The 16,010-nt window shown below is 34.1% G+C and overlaps 1 protein-coding gene across 3 annotated transcripts in view; it reads left to right on the top strand.

The window, feature by feature from the left end:
• Positions 1 to 11,926, top strand: part of LOC139690245 (D-ribitol-5-phosphate cytidylyltransferase-like) — a 30,548-nt gene extending 18,622 nt beyond the window's left edge. For all 3 annotated transcript variants that reach the window (XM_071587581.1, XM_071587580.1, XM_071587582.1), the window contains 2 exons: positions 484 to 752; positions 4,255 to 11,926. In XM_071587581.1, the coding sequence (XP_071443682.1) occupies positions 484 to 752; positions 4,255 to 4,458 (473 nt within the window). In that variant the 3' untranslated portion in view covers positions 4,459 to 11,926. The remainder of the gene's footprint in view (positions 1 to 483; positions 753 to 4,254) is intronic.
• The last annotated feature ends 4,084 nt before the right edge of the window (positions 11,927 to 16,010 follow it).

The raw sequence follows: 16,010 nt of genomic DNA, 5'->3' as shown, positions 1-16,010 counted from the left end.
GGAAAGTTTTTTCTCAAAATTCAATGTCGTTACCCACTAACATTGAGACCAGGGATGTCAGGGGGACATCTCTTGCTGGGGTGAAAATATAATCCACCAATTGGATTACCAAATGTCTAATAATTGATTAAGCTGTATTTATATGCATTGTATGGTATGCCTAATTAAGAGAAATTGACCATGGACCTCCCAGTTGCGGAAGAGGTATACTAGCCAGTTACACCAAGGCACTTAGATAAAGTAGTAATCAATCAGGAGATTTGTACAAATAAGATGTCCTTATATTGTCCATTTCATTGCGTAGTTAGCAAATTGTGTTTGCATGACAACAAATGAATTATCCTAATGTTGGTGTAGGTGACACCAGTGTGTATGACTTCATACAATTTTTTGTAACATTTCCCCTAGGATTATTGGATTTGTAATGAATTCAGTTTATGCTTTTGTAAGAGTTACACGAGTTTTTTCCCATTGTGCTTTCAGAGAATAAATGTCGAGTGTGCATAGTTGCTCCAGAGGAATGTGAAGTGGCAGATATGTTGATGGAACACTTGGCCCCCAAAGTAAGTGTCCTCCAGCGAGTGGTTGGCTTGGGTGAGGCCACAGAGGGACACTTCAATGCAGCTGTATTCTTCCATCGGCACAATATTGCACAAGGAAATGGACTATTAGATCCTGAACGCCCTAGCACGGTGGTACATGTATTTGACCATGATGCACCATCAAGTGCTGGTGCTGATGGAATGTGGCAGGTATGTATATTTCTCCTGTGTACAAGTCTTTCGAGTGTGACTAGCTAAGACATTTATCTAGCATCACTAGTATTCAGCATCCGAACATTTTATTTTTATTGGTGAAATGCTCACATTTGTGTATAAATTGATTAGGGAGTCACATGAAATCATTGGGCATACTTGTGATGTGTTATAAAATTAATGGGAGTAGCATGTTTTTAATTTTTTATCACAATAAGGTAAAGCAGTAAATGAACATTAGGGATGGCTTTAATTTGTCATTAATGAACTAGAGCTAAGCGAATAGTTCATACAAGGGTAATCCCAAAAGTACCTAACCCAACAAAGAAAACACAAAAATTTTGGGATAAAATGCATTTATTTTTCAATATAATCTCCTGCCAGCTCTATACACTTTTCCCGGCAATGTGCAATAAGTTCTATACCCTTTTCATAGTAAGAACTACTTTGCTCCTGAAAATAGCCATTAACTGCCGACATCACTTCTTCACAGTTAGAAAATCTTTGACCACCGAGCCTTTTTTTTCAAGTTTGTGAACAGAAAATAATTCAAGGGGGCTAAATCTGGAGAATAGGGTGCATGAGGTAGCAATTCAAACTTAAATGCATGAATTTTGGCCATTACAATAATGGATTTGTGAGCTGCTGGATTGTCTTGATGGAACAACACTTTCTTCTAAGCCAAATGCGGTCGCTTTTGCTTGATTTCTTCACTCAGACGTTGCAATAAGTGGGCATAATACTCAATGTTGGTAGTTTTTCCTTATTTAAGATAGCCAATGAAAATTATCCCTCACACATCCCAAAAAACCGACACTATGACCTTGCCTGCAGATGAAACGGTCTTGGCCTTCTTTGGAGCTGGTTCTCCCTTTTGAATCCATTGTTTTGATAGTTTCTTTGTCTCGGGTGTGAAGTAATGGACCCATGTATCATCCATGGTTATAAAACTGCACAAAAATTCTGCTTTGTTGCTGTGAAACTTTGCTAAACAATCAATTGAAACATCTTCATGACACTGGTTTTGCTCGAGTGTAAGCAAACGTGGAACCCATCTTGCAAACATCTTTCTCATGTGCAAAATTTCAGTTAATATGCGATGTACCGCACTTTTTGAAATGCCTACTATGTCTGGTAGCTGGTGCACTTTCAGGCAACTATCATCCAGTATCACTTTGTGGATTTTCTTTGCCATTTCCGGAGTCGTCACCTCATTTGGTCGACCAATGTGATGCTCGTCTTGACAGCTCATTCGGCCTCATTTAAACTCTGCTATCCAATATTTTACTGTTGTAAATGAAGGAGCAGACTCACCCTGAGTAGAATCCAGTTCAGCTTTTATATTGGTTTGGCTGAGGCCTTTCAAATAAAATTATTGTATCCCATAACGATGACCAATTGTCTCCATTTTCACGAATTCACGATAAATGTTCAATATTGATGACTGCCAAACAAATTCTCTACAACGTGGTGTCTTCAAACTTGAAAAATATGCTTTATAGATTGCATACCTTCTAATGCAGTGATATTTTTCAGACAACTACCTCCATCTCTAGGTCAGGCCGGGTACTTCAGTGACCTCCCTAATTGAGTTGTCACCAAACAGGGTTCATATATTCGCATATTTATCTCATTATTCAGTCTGTTTTGTTCACATAGGCCTCCGATAGAAGAAAGAACAGGAATGCATTAATATAAATGTGGGATCAAATGTGAAACCAATTGAGACAGAAATTCATAACTTTCACCCAATTATTGTTATTATTATTAGGTAATCTACCGGTTAAGGAAGGTTTTTGGATGGACATAATTACTAATTAAATAATTTGTGACATCTAGCAAAACACAACATCCTACTCTATATCAGGTCCCTCTTCAGCTTTGAGTAGTTTCTTCCTCCCTTCATCCCGTCCAACATCCCAATCCTGTTCCTTCCCTTTCCTCGTTGGCCTAACATTCTCCCCTCAATTACAGTCTTCAACATCCCGCTGCCGGTCAATACCCCCTTCATCCACTTTTCCTGCCTCCTTAGGATTTCTCCCAACAAACCCCTCTCTTCGCCAACCATACCAAGTACTTCCTCGTTTGTTTTCTTCTCTGTGCGTTTCACCTTCTGCATTCTTCTCCAAACCCACATTTCAAAAGCCTCCAGTCTATGTCTATCCTCCAATATGTTGGTGATATTTAGGGGCTATTTCTACCATCCAAAACTCTCTGAAGGTTAGCAGTATGGATTGATTTTGTAATAATTTACATAGTATACATGTCAGTATTCTGGTTTAATTATGTTTTCAGTCAATCATCATACCTTTTCCACTAATTAAGTAAATTTTTATTGCATTAACACTTAAAATATGAATGCTCATCCTTTGATTTATAGTCATCCCCTTGTTTTTTAATGTTGTTTAAACAAGGCCATCGATTAAAGCTCTATTTTCACATATTTGGGCATTGTTTTGCTGTGGTTTCTGCATTACAATTTATTTAATTTACAATCCCCCAAGTTTTCACCCTTGAAATAAGGGTTTCTGTAAATTTTATTGTATGGAAAAATGCTTCTTCATGGTGAAGTTTTCCATCTTAATTCAAATCAGAAGAAGAATAGCATGCATTATTTTCTAAGAAAATGCAATGAACAATTGTCATCTCATGGGAGATTTTTTTTCAGCTTTGAAACTAATTAACTAGTTGAAAGGAGAATGTTGACTTTTATTTGATTTTTTATTAATTAATAATTTACAAGCCAAATGAGGGTCAACTTAATTGTGCCTAAGGCTCTTTCTTATTTCACTCTTTTTTGGGTAACATTACAACATCATGAGACTCATCAAAAAACTATGCACAACTTCAGTTTTCTATGTTTGGAGTTCATGTGTTCTGTGACTCAGAAACATTGTCTCTACCTGAGAATTGTTCAAGATAAGGTAAATTCTTGTATTTTGATCCTACCAAATTCAAAATATTGCATAATTTTAAACTTAACATGCTTTTTTTGATGGGTTAATTGAAACATATCTACAATTTTGAGTGAAAGCCATTTTCTGCCCCTGTGACTTGCAAACATGTTGCTTATTTCATATTTACCTTGAAACATTGCAAACTGTTGAGGGTTGGGATATGCACAATTATGTGTACTCCTTATACAGATATTGAATTTCTGCTGTCCAATTTCTCATAAAGACAAATATTTTCTTCCAGATAGGTCACTAGCCAACTTGAAATAATATAGGATATAATAAAGATGTATCCAACGACTAACTTTGGATCGCTAGGCTTATTAGTAATGTTTCTTTACACTTTCAGTGGATAATGCAAGTGGCCCACCAACAGGGCTATATAGGGCTCTTCCCTCCAGGAGATTAGAAGAGAATACAAATCCAGACCCTGCCTCTCTATTTTGTTTGCTCCTTGATTTTTTTTGCTTATAAGAGTAACATTTATAATGTCATCTGCCTTAGAATTTTCCATTTTTGTGACCACTCTGTTAATTTAATTACAGGTTTCAGTGCAAGAAATGCACAGAGGTGCACGTCATAGGGAAGAATTATATGGAAAGGAAGGCAAGAGTGTGGCTGTGGTCCATTGGGTCACAGCAGGTAGAGAGGGTCGGCTGGTTCGTCTTGTCTCAGCCCTAATCCTTCTCTCTGCAGAGGATGACGAGGAGGATGCAGATGTTTTCTCGGGACAGACACTCTTTGTGTGATTGGTGGCTAGAGGAATGGCTTTAGGGTCACCCTTACCCACAGTAGCAGGATCAACGCATGGGAAGGGCCTGGCAGTGTTTCCCAAATTGCTAGTAGATGGGAAACTATTATGGTGTTGAAGGAGGAAGCCCCTGTGTGTTTCAGGATATCTTTTAAAGTGAGATGGGGGTATGACACTAATGCTGTCTGCTGATAGCCTCTTTGGCCTCATTTCTTACAACATTCACAGGTTTATTAGTCCTGGCACAAAAGGCTCCATCTGCCAGCTAATGGCTCTCAAAGAGGTGCCACTATATTTTTGATGATGTTTGAGAAGCACTTCAAAGGAATACTTGATTAACTCTAGAGAGTTTGACCCTTTGCTTAGTTTGCATTTAGCTTGCCTTTTTTCCATTTCAATGGGAGGGTGCAATGAATGAATGTATTTTCATGAAGTAGAAGTCAGTAGAGCACTCGGGTCTGTGTGTTGAGGTTTCATAGAAGCTGGCATCAAGAGTGTGTGTGAGTTAGATCATGAAAGCATCTGGGTATATGTATGTTGTATTCTCAGGTGCCAGCAGTCAAGATGAAATCGTTACCTGGATATAGTTAGCAGGTGATTGCTGTGGAATTGTATAAATTGACTTGAAGTTTGTCTATATCACTCTTGAGTTTTAATGGTGTTAGGAGAGGGATGTGCTTGAAGAGCAATGGACATCATCAGGCAGGTATAGGAACCAACCTCACCTCTTACTACTGCTAATTGGTGGCTCCGTTTGTAAATGTCACACTGCCTGTTAGCCCAGCCCTTTGAACACTCTGGTCATTTGAAAGAGTCAATGATTTTACATTCTAGGCTTACCACATCTTCGTAGAGGAGTTTTTATCCTCATAGACTGTGATTTCCATTTGGGTGACTTAAAATCACATAATGGTAGCCACATGCCCATGATCAATGGGACAAGCATTCCGAAGCGCACAGTATTGCGCTTGTGTTCACATAAGCTTAAATGCACTTGTGTTTACATGAGCATTGAGGTGGCTGACAGTTAACAACGAGTAGTTTCTATGACAAACTAATTACACAAGTGCAGTGATGGGCTAAATTTTTGCTGTTTCAAGCATGTTTTGTGCTGATTTGGAGACAGTTTGTGTGTGTTTTGTACTGTTGGGAAAAGGAGAAAAAAACCTCTAATGCAAGGCAGAAGAGATCCCCAGTACAAAGTATCCATTAAGGAAGAAAGTGGGAATGGATGTGAGATTTATTGTGGTGTCATTGCATTGCAAATGTGTCATGTTGCCTGAATTTCGGTAATAGAAAAATTATCATTGTTTAAACTTTTACATTAATTTTGACAATTTTAACCAAATGACAATAATTCTTATGCACTTAGTGGATGTGCTCAATAGTTGTATTCTATAGTTACATATATCTCCCAATATTGACATCCTGCTACATTTACTTTTGAAAATATCCACTAATGCAAAGTATCATGCATACCATTGATCAGTTATGAAGTGTAATTTTTTCTGACTCCTAGTTAATATGGTGCAGATCCCATTCATCTCAACTACTAATTTCCATTTCAGATGGCAAACTAGACAGAGCAGACTTAATTATGCCTTTTCTAATAATTTTACTTTTGATTCCAGTGATATGCATTATTTCAGAGCCATTCAATAAGTTAAGTTGGTAGAATCATAAAAAAGTGCATAGCTAATGAGTAGTGAGATTACATAGTACAATGTTCATATACAAACATGTTCCCGTAATATCTGCATTTATGACAGCATCTACTCTTTATGTGTTATAGCTGCATTGACATTGAAAGTGAGTGTGAGGATACGTCTGTCATGCATTGTAATGGGTGTTTGTCTCTTTGTTGTGGTTTAAATGTTTGCATTGTGTATCAAAATATTAAAAGTTAAAAAACCACTTATTATTTCACCCCTAATAACTGCCCCCAGCTAAAGGATTGTAGTGCTGAGTTATTATGTTTAAATATATTAATATTTGAATTGAATTACCTTCATCTATTGATATTTTTAGATGGACACTGGATTGAGAGCTTGAGTTGTACTGGATGTTCAAATTCATTCAATGCCGAAATGGAATCTTGTCATGAATTGGGTGTGGCCTGATGTAAAATGGTGATTGTTCTATGATGTTCCCACTTTTTGTCTACGTCTAAATGGAGACACCACCCCCTGTGGCATTGCTATACATTATGAATATGAAAGAGGTTAGCCCTAGTGAAAAATTGAGTATTATGAGCCATAGGTGTTTATCAAAAAACCATGCAAGCCTCTAAGGTCATGGTTAATTGGGTTAAAACTTGATTTTAATATGGACTGGTTGATATCCATCCGTTTACAAAACTTCTGGGTATCTGGTTAAAATCCATCCCCCACCTACCACATATTTTCATTGTGGCTTAATTTCTTATGAGTTGAAATGTTTAAACTTTTTTTTTAGCTGGTGGTTATAAGCAGGGGTCTTTATCGCCTCAGCTTCCCCATTATGCATTTTTATTTAAAACATGAACTGATGATGATGTTGAATTGGAAACACATCATTTGAAGGAAATGTATGCAACACATCTTTTGAACTCTTTATTATGATTTTCAGTATCTTAATGCATTCAAAATTGAGGTAAACTGGACTTCAATGGGAAAAGTGTACAATTAATTCAATTCAACATTATGCAAAATATACAGTTTTAATATTGAGTCTACTGCTGGCAATGGATGGAAATATTTCATTCCTGTGTAAGACATCGTATATTATTCAAAGTGAGGATTATACAGCATTTGTTGCCAGGCAAAATTATTGATAGAAATTATGGAAGAATTTCATATACTTTGGGGCTATATTTGGCAAGATGAATTTCAGTGAGATTTTTGTGCTGAAGTGTGTGGCAGCAGTCTCTTAATTGTATTTTTTTAAACCTTTTAAAAATGAAATTTTAAACTGTCATAGGCAAACTGCATATTTATGATAAAATGTACTTAATAATTTTTTAGATATTGAGGTGGTTACTAAAAGAATGCTACTATACTATACCTGAGAATAGGTGAAATGGAATTATTGGCATCGGGGATTATATATATATCATTCAAAATTTATCTGTCTAAAGTTATCAATGTACTGAATCTAAGGTGAAAAGATATCTTAACCAATTTGATTACTTATTGGCTAGCATGTTACAAACCTCTTTTGATGCCTTTCTATTGTCAGTTTACCATAATGTAACTGTTAAAAAGTACATGGATAAAATACATGACTAGCATTGATTTCAAGTATACTTCATCTGCTGAATGAAGCCCTCTGGTATGTTTTTGTGGCTCTCTGAATAAGTTTGCATCACTGCCCAGGTGGCTGCAAGCCCTGAAAAATTGAAAATGCATGCACAGGAAATTTTTTCCGTTAGTGAAAAAACTTATGAGATTTCAGCCATTCTACTCAAGGTTGTGGATGTCTCCTCATCCATTTGGTTGTGAAAAGAATGCTAAGAAAAAACAAAATCATATTGTGGGTTTCATTTCAAATGCATATGGTAATCTCTAGAACAGTGATTGTTTATGCAATATGGACGAGTAACTTAAGGTTTGAGATTTTGGGTATGTGAATGTAGCATTCTTTTTTCATGCATCAGAAGCACTGGTTTAAAGCAAAGGGTAGTGAGCTAAGTTTTTCTGTCTTGAATATATTAAGTATTTGGGCATTCCCTCACAAATTTATTTTTATGCCTTACATTTGGATTATATTGTTCCTTGACACCCAAGCATCCATTTTATGAATTTCTGATAACACAGTAACAGTATGTATGTGGCAATTTAAGCTGAATCTAAAAATTATATTTTTGTGATTTATCTATTCTTGAAGCATTCATATTACTGTGAAGTGAAAATGCATTTCAAACAATTCATCTTAATCATGTTTTGCTATCTGTATGTTGCATTATTAGTTTGATTTGTTAAACACTCAGAAATGTATTTATTATTAGTTTTGTTCTTTAGAAATTAAACCTACGGTACTCAAGTCAAAGGGATAGGTGAGGTATGCTAAAGATAAAGCAGAAAAATATGTGTTACGACTGGAAACTGGAAATAAGATTTCTGTAAACACCATTACCCTTCACTTAAAGAAAAAATCCACTTGCAACTTCCATCTTAAGGCTGAGCATTCAAATCGTGATAAATTGTCTTTCACTGTCAAAGGGGGCAATGAACTTAAAAAATTCCACAGGTTCTTATCCATACCAAGTGCATTCATTAACAGAGAGGCATTGGTATAAATTTTTGTTTCTACATGCTAATAAGGGGTTAGCAATAAGCGTTTGTGAATAAAATTTGATTCATGCTTCATAGTATTTCGCTTTTGTTTTGGAGAGAATGTCAAGTGCAACAGTTCTTATACATTCTAAGGTCTCCCAATCATACTTTGGAATTATTTCATGAAAGCTAAAATAAGGTCATTGTGGTTTAACGCACAAATTAATTGAATGAATTTCTCTCTGAGAAGTTGAATATTTATTGGCACTTGACATAAAAAGAAGAACCCTTATTTTGTGCAAAGCATTGTGCTCACTGGCAAGTTAGCAGTGGTTTGGGGTCCTGTTCTTTCTTCCTCGTGAAGATGGATTAGCTGCATTTGTTCATTTATTTTAATAAAAAACAGTCAATATTTCCCATAGGCGTATGGTCTCATTTCAATACTTAATTTGTTGCTGGGATTTTCCAATCTTAGCAAAAAGCTGTTTGCTGATAATGTTTAACAGATAAGGCTTAAAATCATTCATGATTTTATTTTATAGAAATTTTTCCATAATGTACTGAAATATTTTTATGAAATTTCAAATGTACAGTATTTGTTTTTCTAAGATTTTAGGAAGAGGGTTGCATGAAGTGCTGCCACAAATGAGTCATGCTTTTATCAGTCTCATTAAGGGCTAATATTTAGGTAAGCAGCCATAAGATGTAATGGTTTTTGCATTTCCTTACTCTATTATGTTTTGCCACTAACATGTCTTGTTGCCTAGGATGGGTAATTAGCAATTGTGACTATAATTAATTCATTCATGCAGATATTTTTGTTTCATTATTTTTTAACTTGGGTGTTGTACTTCTTTATGATTCAAGTTTTAGGGTGCCTATTCCACCAATACAAGTTTTTTTTTGTTTTGCTTATGGTCGAATTGGTATATTACTGAAGCCAAGATTTTTTATTTTGGAAAGAAATTATTATCTCAATATTAAATTTACAAAAAAGCTGACCCTTGAGTGGCTTGCTATTTGTAGTTCTGAAAAATTAGTAACCTGCCTATTTGTGCCTAATCAGTGTTCAACAATTCATAGGGAACATCTCACATGACCATTTAAATATTTCAATGGTTCTGTTTTTTAGCATGTCCCAAAACTCTGTATTTATTTTTTCCAGTTCCATCTCTATACTGGCATCCATTCACCGAAGTAGGCCCTCAAATTAAAATTCAAACATACTGTATGCATTTCAGAACTTAATTGTTGTCTATTTCATTTTACTATCATTATACTTAATGAGATTACGTACTTTATTTTTTTTGGTATGTCATGAAAATAATACTCATTAATATGTATTATTTAGTTATTTGGCCCTTTACACCCTAATGTAATTGGAAATAGATTAATAACCATGGTTATAGAGCTTGCCAATCTGTTCAATGTTCTGCTATAATTTCTCATTGCAAAATCCCTATTTTTGTAAGTATTGCTCACAAAAATGCTTAGATCATATTAGGAAAGCAAGAATTGATATTTATCTTTGAGCAGTGCTGTAATATTAACTTTGTTGTCAATACTTATGCCTTTAATGCTGAAGCATTGAGCCATGTAAGCAAATCTATAGAAAATTCTCATGCCGTGCCGGAACTGAACCTTGTGGAAGGCATCTTAATGGTTATTCAGAATGAAGTAATAACATTGCGTGCTCCTTTTAATTTTCCAAAAACTAGTGATACCATTTTTTCATCTTAACCTTTTGTATATAGCACATCAGTTACCATCCAATATGGATTTTGTGAATTTGTATCCTGAAAATTGGTTGGTGGAAAGGATTGTTTACAAGTCCATGGAACTGTAAGGTTACCACTTGTAATTATTTAAAAGAACATGATCTCTCCATACATGCTCTTTTATTAATGCATTTTTATGGCCATGAAATAATGTACATTTTTGTTACATTTTGAATTTTTAAGAGCTTGTTATGATATTTGTGGGATGTAAAATTCAAACCTAATTGTATCCTGTATTTTTTGCAGTTCTGTACATTTTCCATCAAAAATTTGATATTGTAGTGGGCAAGGTATTTTGGCCAGTTTTAAGGATCATCAGAAGTAATTTGTAATTGAAAATGGGTTATTATAAGAAATGTATCTAAAAATGTTAATACATAGTACGTTGAGGCATAAATTGAATTTTTTTATGTTAGGACATATTGTAATGTACTGTTTATTATTTTTATGCCATAATTGTGTAAAAGCCTTGTCCTAAGCACTACTATATATTTGCTGTGATTTTGTTTCCGTTGTTCCTTGTCATTAGATGTTGAATTTGCTTTAAGTATTATGTTTACAAGTGAACAATCATTATTGTATATTTCTGTTCAGTCATTCCATTTTTTTCATTGATTTGCATAAGAGAGGCAAAATGTTTTGAGATCTCACAAAAAGTAGTTTTTTGGGTTACTGTCTCCTATGGACAGAACATTATTTGGGGTGAACATTAGTTTCCAGCCCCCACCATTTAGAATTTCATGATCTGCATGAGCCACACAATTCATTTTGTTTGTTTGGGTTTTTTGAAACCCTATTAATCAATGCATACAGATTTCATGTGTAATTGGAGTAGCATTTAGCAGTGATTTATAAATAAGGAAATAGGAGTGCTATAAATGCCTATTATTCCACACCACAATAATATGTATGAGTAGTTTTGGTACATAAGAATTGCAAGACCTTAATTTTGGAATATTATGTTAGAGAAATTCACAAACAGATGAAATAATCTTCAATCTCTGGTAAATATTCAATTGTTGCCTTGCATGTAATAGTTATATTCGATTGTAAACAAATAGGTGGAAAAAATTGGTAACTAACAGCTAGAAATCAGTAAAAAAAAATGTGATCCAGTTGCTAAATTGTTAATGAATGATGTCAAAATGCCATCAAAATTGGGCATAAGTTGGGTTTTATTTATTTTGTGTTCATTTATAATAACTCTCAAGAGGGTCCAGTCTTTTGTATATTTCAATAACAGCTGTTAGCAATCCTAAAAAGCCCATTAAAAGTGTGAACTTTTTATATATGTACAAAGTTGCAGTAAATTCTTTTATTTTTAAATTTGTATTGTAATATGCAGGCAATCAAATGGTCTGTATAGTAAACCTTAGTGTTGTATTCGATAGACAAAAGAATCAATCCATTCATTAAACAGTTTTTATTGGTGCCATTTTTGTTCTTTAATTTGAAAATGAAATTAAACTGCCATTACAACGATAGTAAATGACAAGGTGCATTCATTAAATCTTGATCATTGGCTACATATCATCCTCTCTGAATGAGGTTGCTTGATCTTTTCATCATGGAGTTCATGTATGGGTATCTCACCTAAAATTGAATAGAAGGACTTTTCACAATTTCTACATGATATTTAGTGTTTTTAGATTGTTATAATTACATAATGATGCATTTTTGCCGGTAATTTAAGTTTACAAGAAATTGCAATTTTCTTTTTCTCTTAATTCATTATAGCTAACAGGGCTATATACCTTTATATGTATTTTAGGAATGACTAGGAGATATTTCTAGCTTTTCAGTTTGAAAAGTTATTGAGTAAAATTACCTACAGATTGCATTTTCTATTGGAAGTTCATGGTAACTAATCTACATTTTAAATATCCAGTGGTGTTGGTGTACACAATCTCAATAGTTTTGGCTTTTGCCAATCAGTATTTTTTCACTTTGGTCCAATTTATCCATTTAATGTGATAATGGGGTTTCTTCCTAATTTATTTTTATTATAATTACAAATAACATTTGAAAGTAAAAATTGTGGAATCTTATTTTGAAACCACATTTTTTTCAATTAACACCGCATTAAGAGAATGGCTCCAGAGAGTGGCTTACCGCCAAAAGCTACACACCTTACAAGCACTTCACTTACAAGTCCACTTTACTTATAGAGGCTTTGAATATTGCAGTAATGCTACGAACCTGTATAAGAGGAGTATGAAAACAATCCAGTAGATTCAATACTGATTATAGTAAATTAGGATAGAAAAACTAGTTTGGTATCATATTTGAAACCTCTAAAAAAATACTTCATTTTTAGTTAGTTACATAGTGTAACATTCTGTATATTTCTCACAGATCCTGTAACGTAGGGACACAATGGATGGGTATAAAAAAGTTTGCCTTAATTAAAAAGACTAGTATAATTTAAGTTATATCGGAAAGTTGTATGACTGTCGCAGTTATCTATATTCATATGCCCAAATGTCAACGTTCAATGGTACCATTTACACTGTCATGAGAGCGGCATATTATAAATTTCCAGGAGGTATTTTTCATCAAATTTCCATTCCCATCATTTTCAGTATGTTGAATGATAGGAATTGGCATCATTGCCCAGATGGGTTTGGAACCATTCACAATAAAATATAGAAATAATTAAAGACTTGTGGAAGGAAATTGAATGTTCTTTACAACATTGAGGTGTTTGAACAGTAACCATCGGCCTGCAATAGTATTAATAGTATATGAAAATCACAGGGGTAAGTCTGCAAACACTGTTTGCCAGTGACCATATGCATTGATCTTAACATTATTCACGATATGTTTTCCATGAATTTAAGGTTTGCAAAGAGCAAAGTCAAGGTGGGTGCGAACTGCAACTTATTTGACAGTGAAACAAATGGTATTATGAATAACTGATTCTGCCCTTTAGACCAAAGAGTACATTAAATATGATTGACTGATGAGAAGTGGATTGGCATCTCTTGTGGTGTGATCATACAAACAAGATTTTTTGACGAACATCATATTGGTGTGTAGGTTTTTCGATAAAGTTTTTTTACCATTTTATATGCATAGATACAGAAAATTCCAATCTTAAAAAGAGGTGTTTAGTTAATTTGTTAGATATAATTGGGATCCTGATGATTGTATCAAAGGAATACAACTTTTAGATCCCAATCAGAAAGCAATTATAAACCAAATTTTGCGAGAATGGGTCATCAAAATAAACAATGACTGCTTAAAGTCTGATCATGAGGAATGTTATCTTTCCAATGCGTAGCGTGCCTTTCTTGGGAGCAAGATCTTAATGTTGGTCGTTCAGGGATTTATGATTTAGTTATTTAGTCTAAAACTGAAATTCAGCTTTCTGAGCAAGCTTGAAAGAAAATATATGATTTTTATCATGTTCTTAAAAAAATTAGTACTTCAGTGATTTGGTTATGTTTTACATATGATGATCCAAGTTAGTGATACAAAATTATTTATAATTATTATGTAAAATTAAATACATTTAGTAGCCAAAACAGTCTCGAGTCAGACTAGTCGCATGTCTATCTGGCATTGGGGAATTTGACTCCCACCTATGGCACACATCATTTGAGATAGATAGGGTGATATTGGAGCTTAGTGTGATGCTTCAGATATTGTAGCATTTGAAAATATGGTTCTATATTGAAGCAATCTGAAATTTTTCCTTAACTTCCTTTTGACTCATTCAACTTTTAATCTAAACTAGTCAGTTCCGCTTTCAATGGGAATTGTATGGGTTGTGGGAATGGGGGTTGTACCTTCAAGAATAACAATATGGGTGTCAAAGAAGTGTTTTCTTATCTTTTACTTAAGATACAATTGAGCATTTAATGATTATCTCATTTTCATTATAATTTGGCTCATACAGCTGAATGGAGCACTCGGGGATAATTTGGTTATGTGTTGAAATTGTCATTCACTGGTACTAGTGAGTTGGGATAGCCTTGATTAACTCCCAATTCTCATACTTAGAACTCAGGATTCAATTAGGCCATGATATCAAAATTTCATCTTTGTTGAGGCTCAACAACGGCAAGTCCTTCATATATTTTGGCACAAAATTCATATTTTTTACTTGGCATTTATACAATTTGGCTTACGTGACACATTTTCAAATCTAATGTACACATATGATCTACCCACAAGCTCATAACATATAAGTGGTAGTGTACCACATCTTTTCATTTTCAAAACGTAGTTCTCAAATCCTTTAAGTATTACAAGAATCTAAGAAAGAAAAACTATTCCTCTCACTTATTCCTCGAAAATCATTAAGTTAGAATTATAAAATAGGTATACATAAAATCATAAATATTTTCATAAATCTATTTATTCGTTGATTGTTTTTTAACATGATAACTTGGTTAGCAAAGAATACCCTGCAATATTGAGGCTTAAAGACATATCTTGACTTATCTATGACATATCTTTATGCTATTTGAACAAGTGGGCATTTAAAATTAAATAAAATCTGTAATAAGTTTCTTGTGCATGAACCGGCAATTGGATATTCATAAGTTATTGCATCAAGTGATGCCCACATTTCTTGACTGCCTCTATAATTTCCAGTTTATCTGATTCTTCCAGAGATAAGGACCAAAATGTTATGGTGTTATAAAAGTATTTATATTTGATCATTCTCCTATAATAAATAGTTTTATGGGGTAACTTTGCGTAGATTTTTCATGATGAATTATGCCAAAATAAAACTTTGTAATTCCACTTTAAAAAACCTTTTTTCCAACATCAGTTTAACTGTGTTGAAACTTAGGTTGTATTAAAGAATATTTCATATGTGGAATTACACATTTTTATTTTGACGTTTATTTGATCGTTCTCACTTGACTTTAAATTGTCACATAAGAGACTCGAATTCTGGAGCTGTCAAGTTTTAAAAGAGCGCCGCGGGGTTGTTTCGTTGCAGTAGTTTTTAAAATCTCCGTGATGTGGTGCTAAGTTTCATTCAATAAACGATGACGGCAAACATTTGAACTATCTCCAATTATGTAGTGAATTGCAGACGCATAGGTTAATTTTGCTTTGTTAAATAAATCAGATCAATCCCGAGCGTACGTCTATGCTAAATAATGCGTTTATACGATAAGATAGGTTTCTAAGAGATGGGGCCCGAATAAAATCAGGGAATGGAAAATTTTTTACGCGATGATTTAGTCACTCATCCTTCAATTGACGCCAGCATTTCATCGACCACAGATAAAAATGAGTGTGGAACCTCTTTAATTAAATAACTGAAAGGAGAGTTATCCCACGGCTTAACGTAATAGTTACAATAACTAAGTATTCAATCATTTGCGTATTTATTTTGTTATTTGTAATTACTTCTTTTAGTTTTTTTAAATATTTAGATAATATTTTACTTCGTTTGGTTATCAATTTCAAATAATTATATCGTTCTCTCGCGGGAAAATAAATCATCAGGCTTAGCATTGTTTTTAATGCGCATCTTCGTTATGACACGCCGAGAT

The sequence above is a fragment of the Hetaerina americana genome, unplaced genomic scaffold (genome assembly GCF_022747635.1).
Source record: "Hetaerina americana unplaced genomic scaffold, ioHetAmer1.1.p SCAF_3, whole genome shotgun sequence".
Lineage (NCBI taxonomy): Eukaryota > Metazoa > Arthropoda > Insecta > Odonata > Calopterygidae > Hetaerina > Hetaerina americana.
This window is presented reverse-complemented; position numbering and strand designations above follow the sequence as displayed.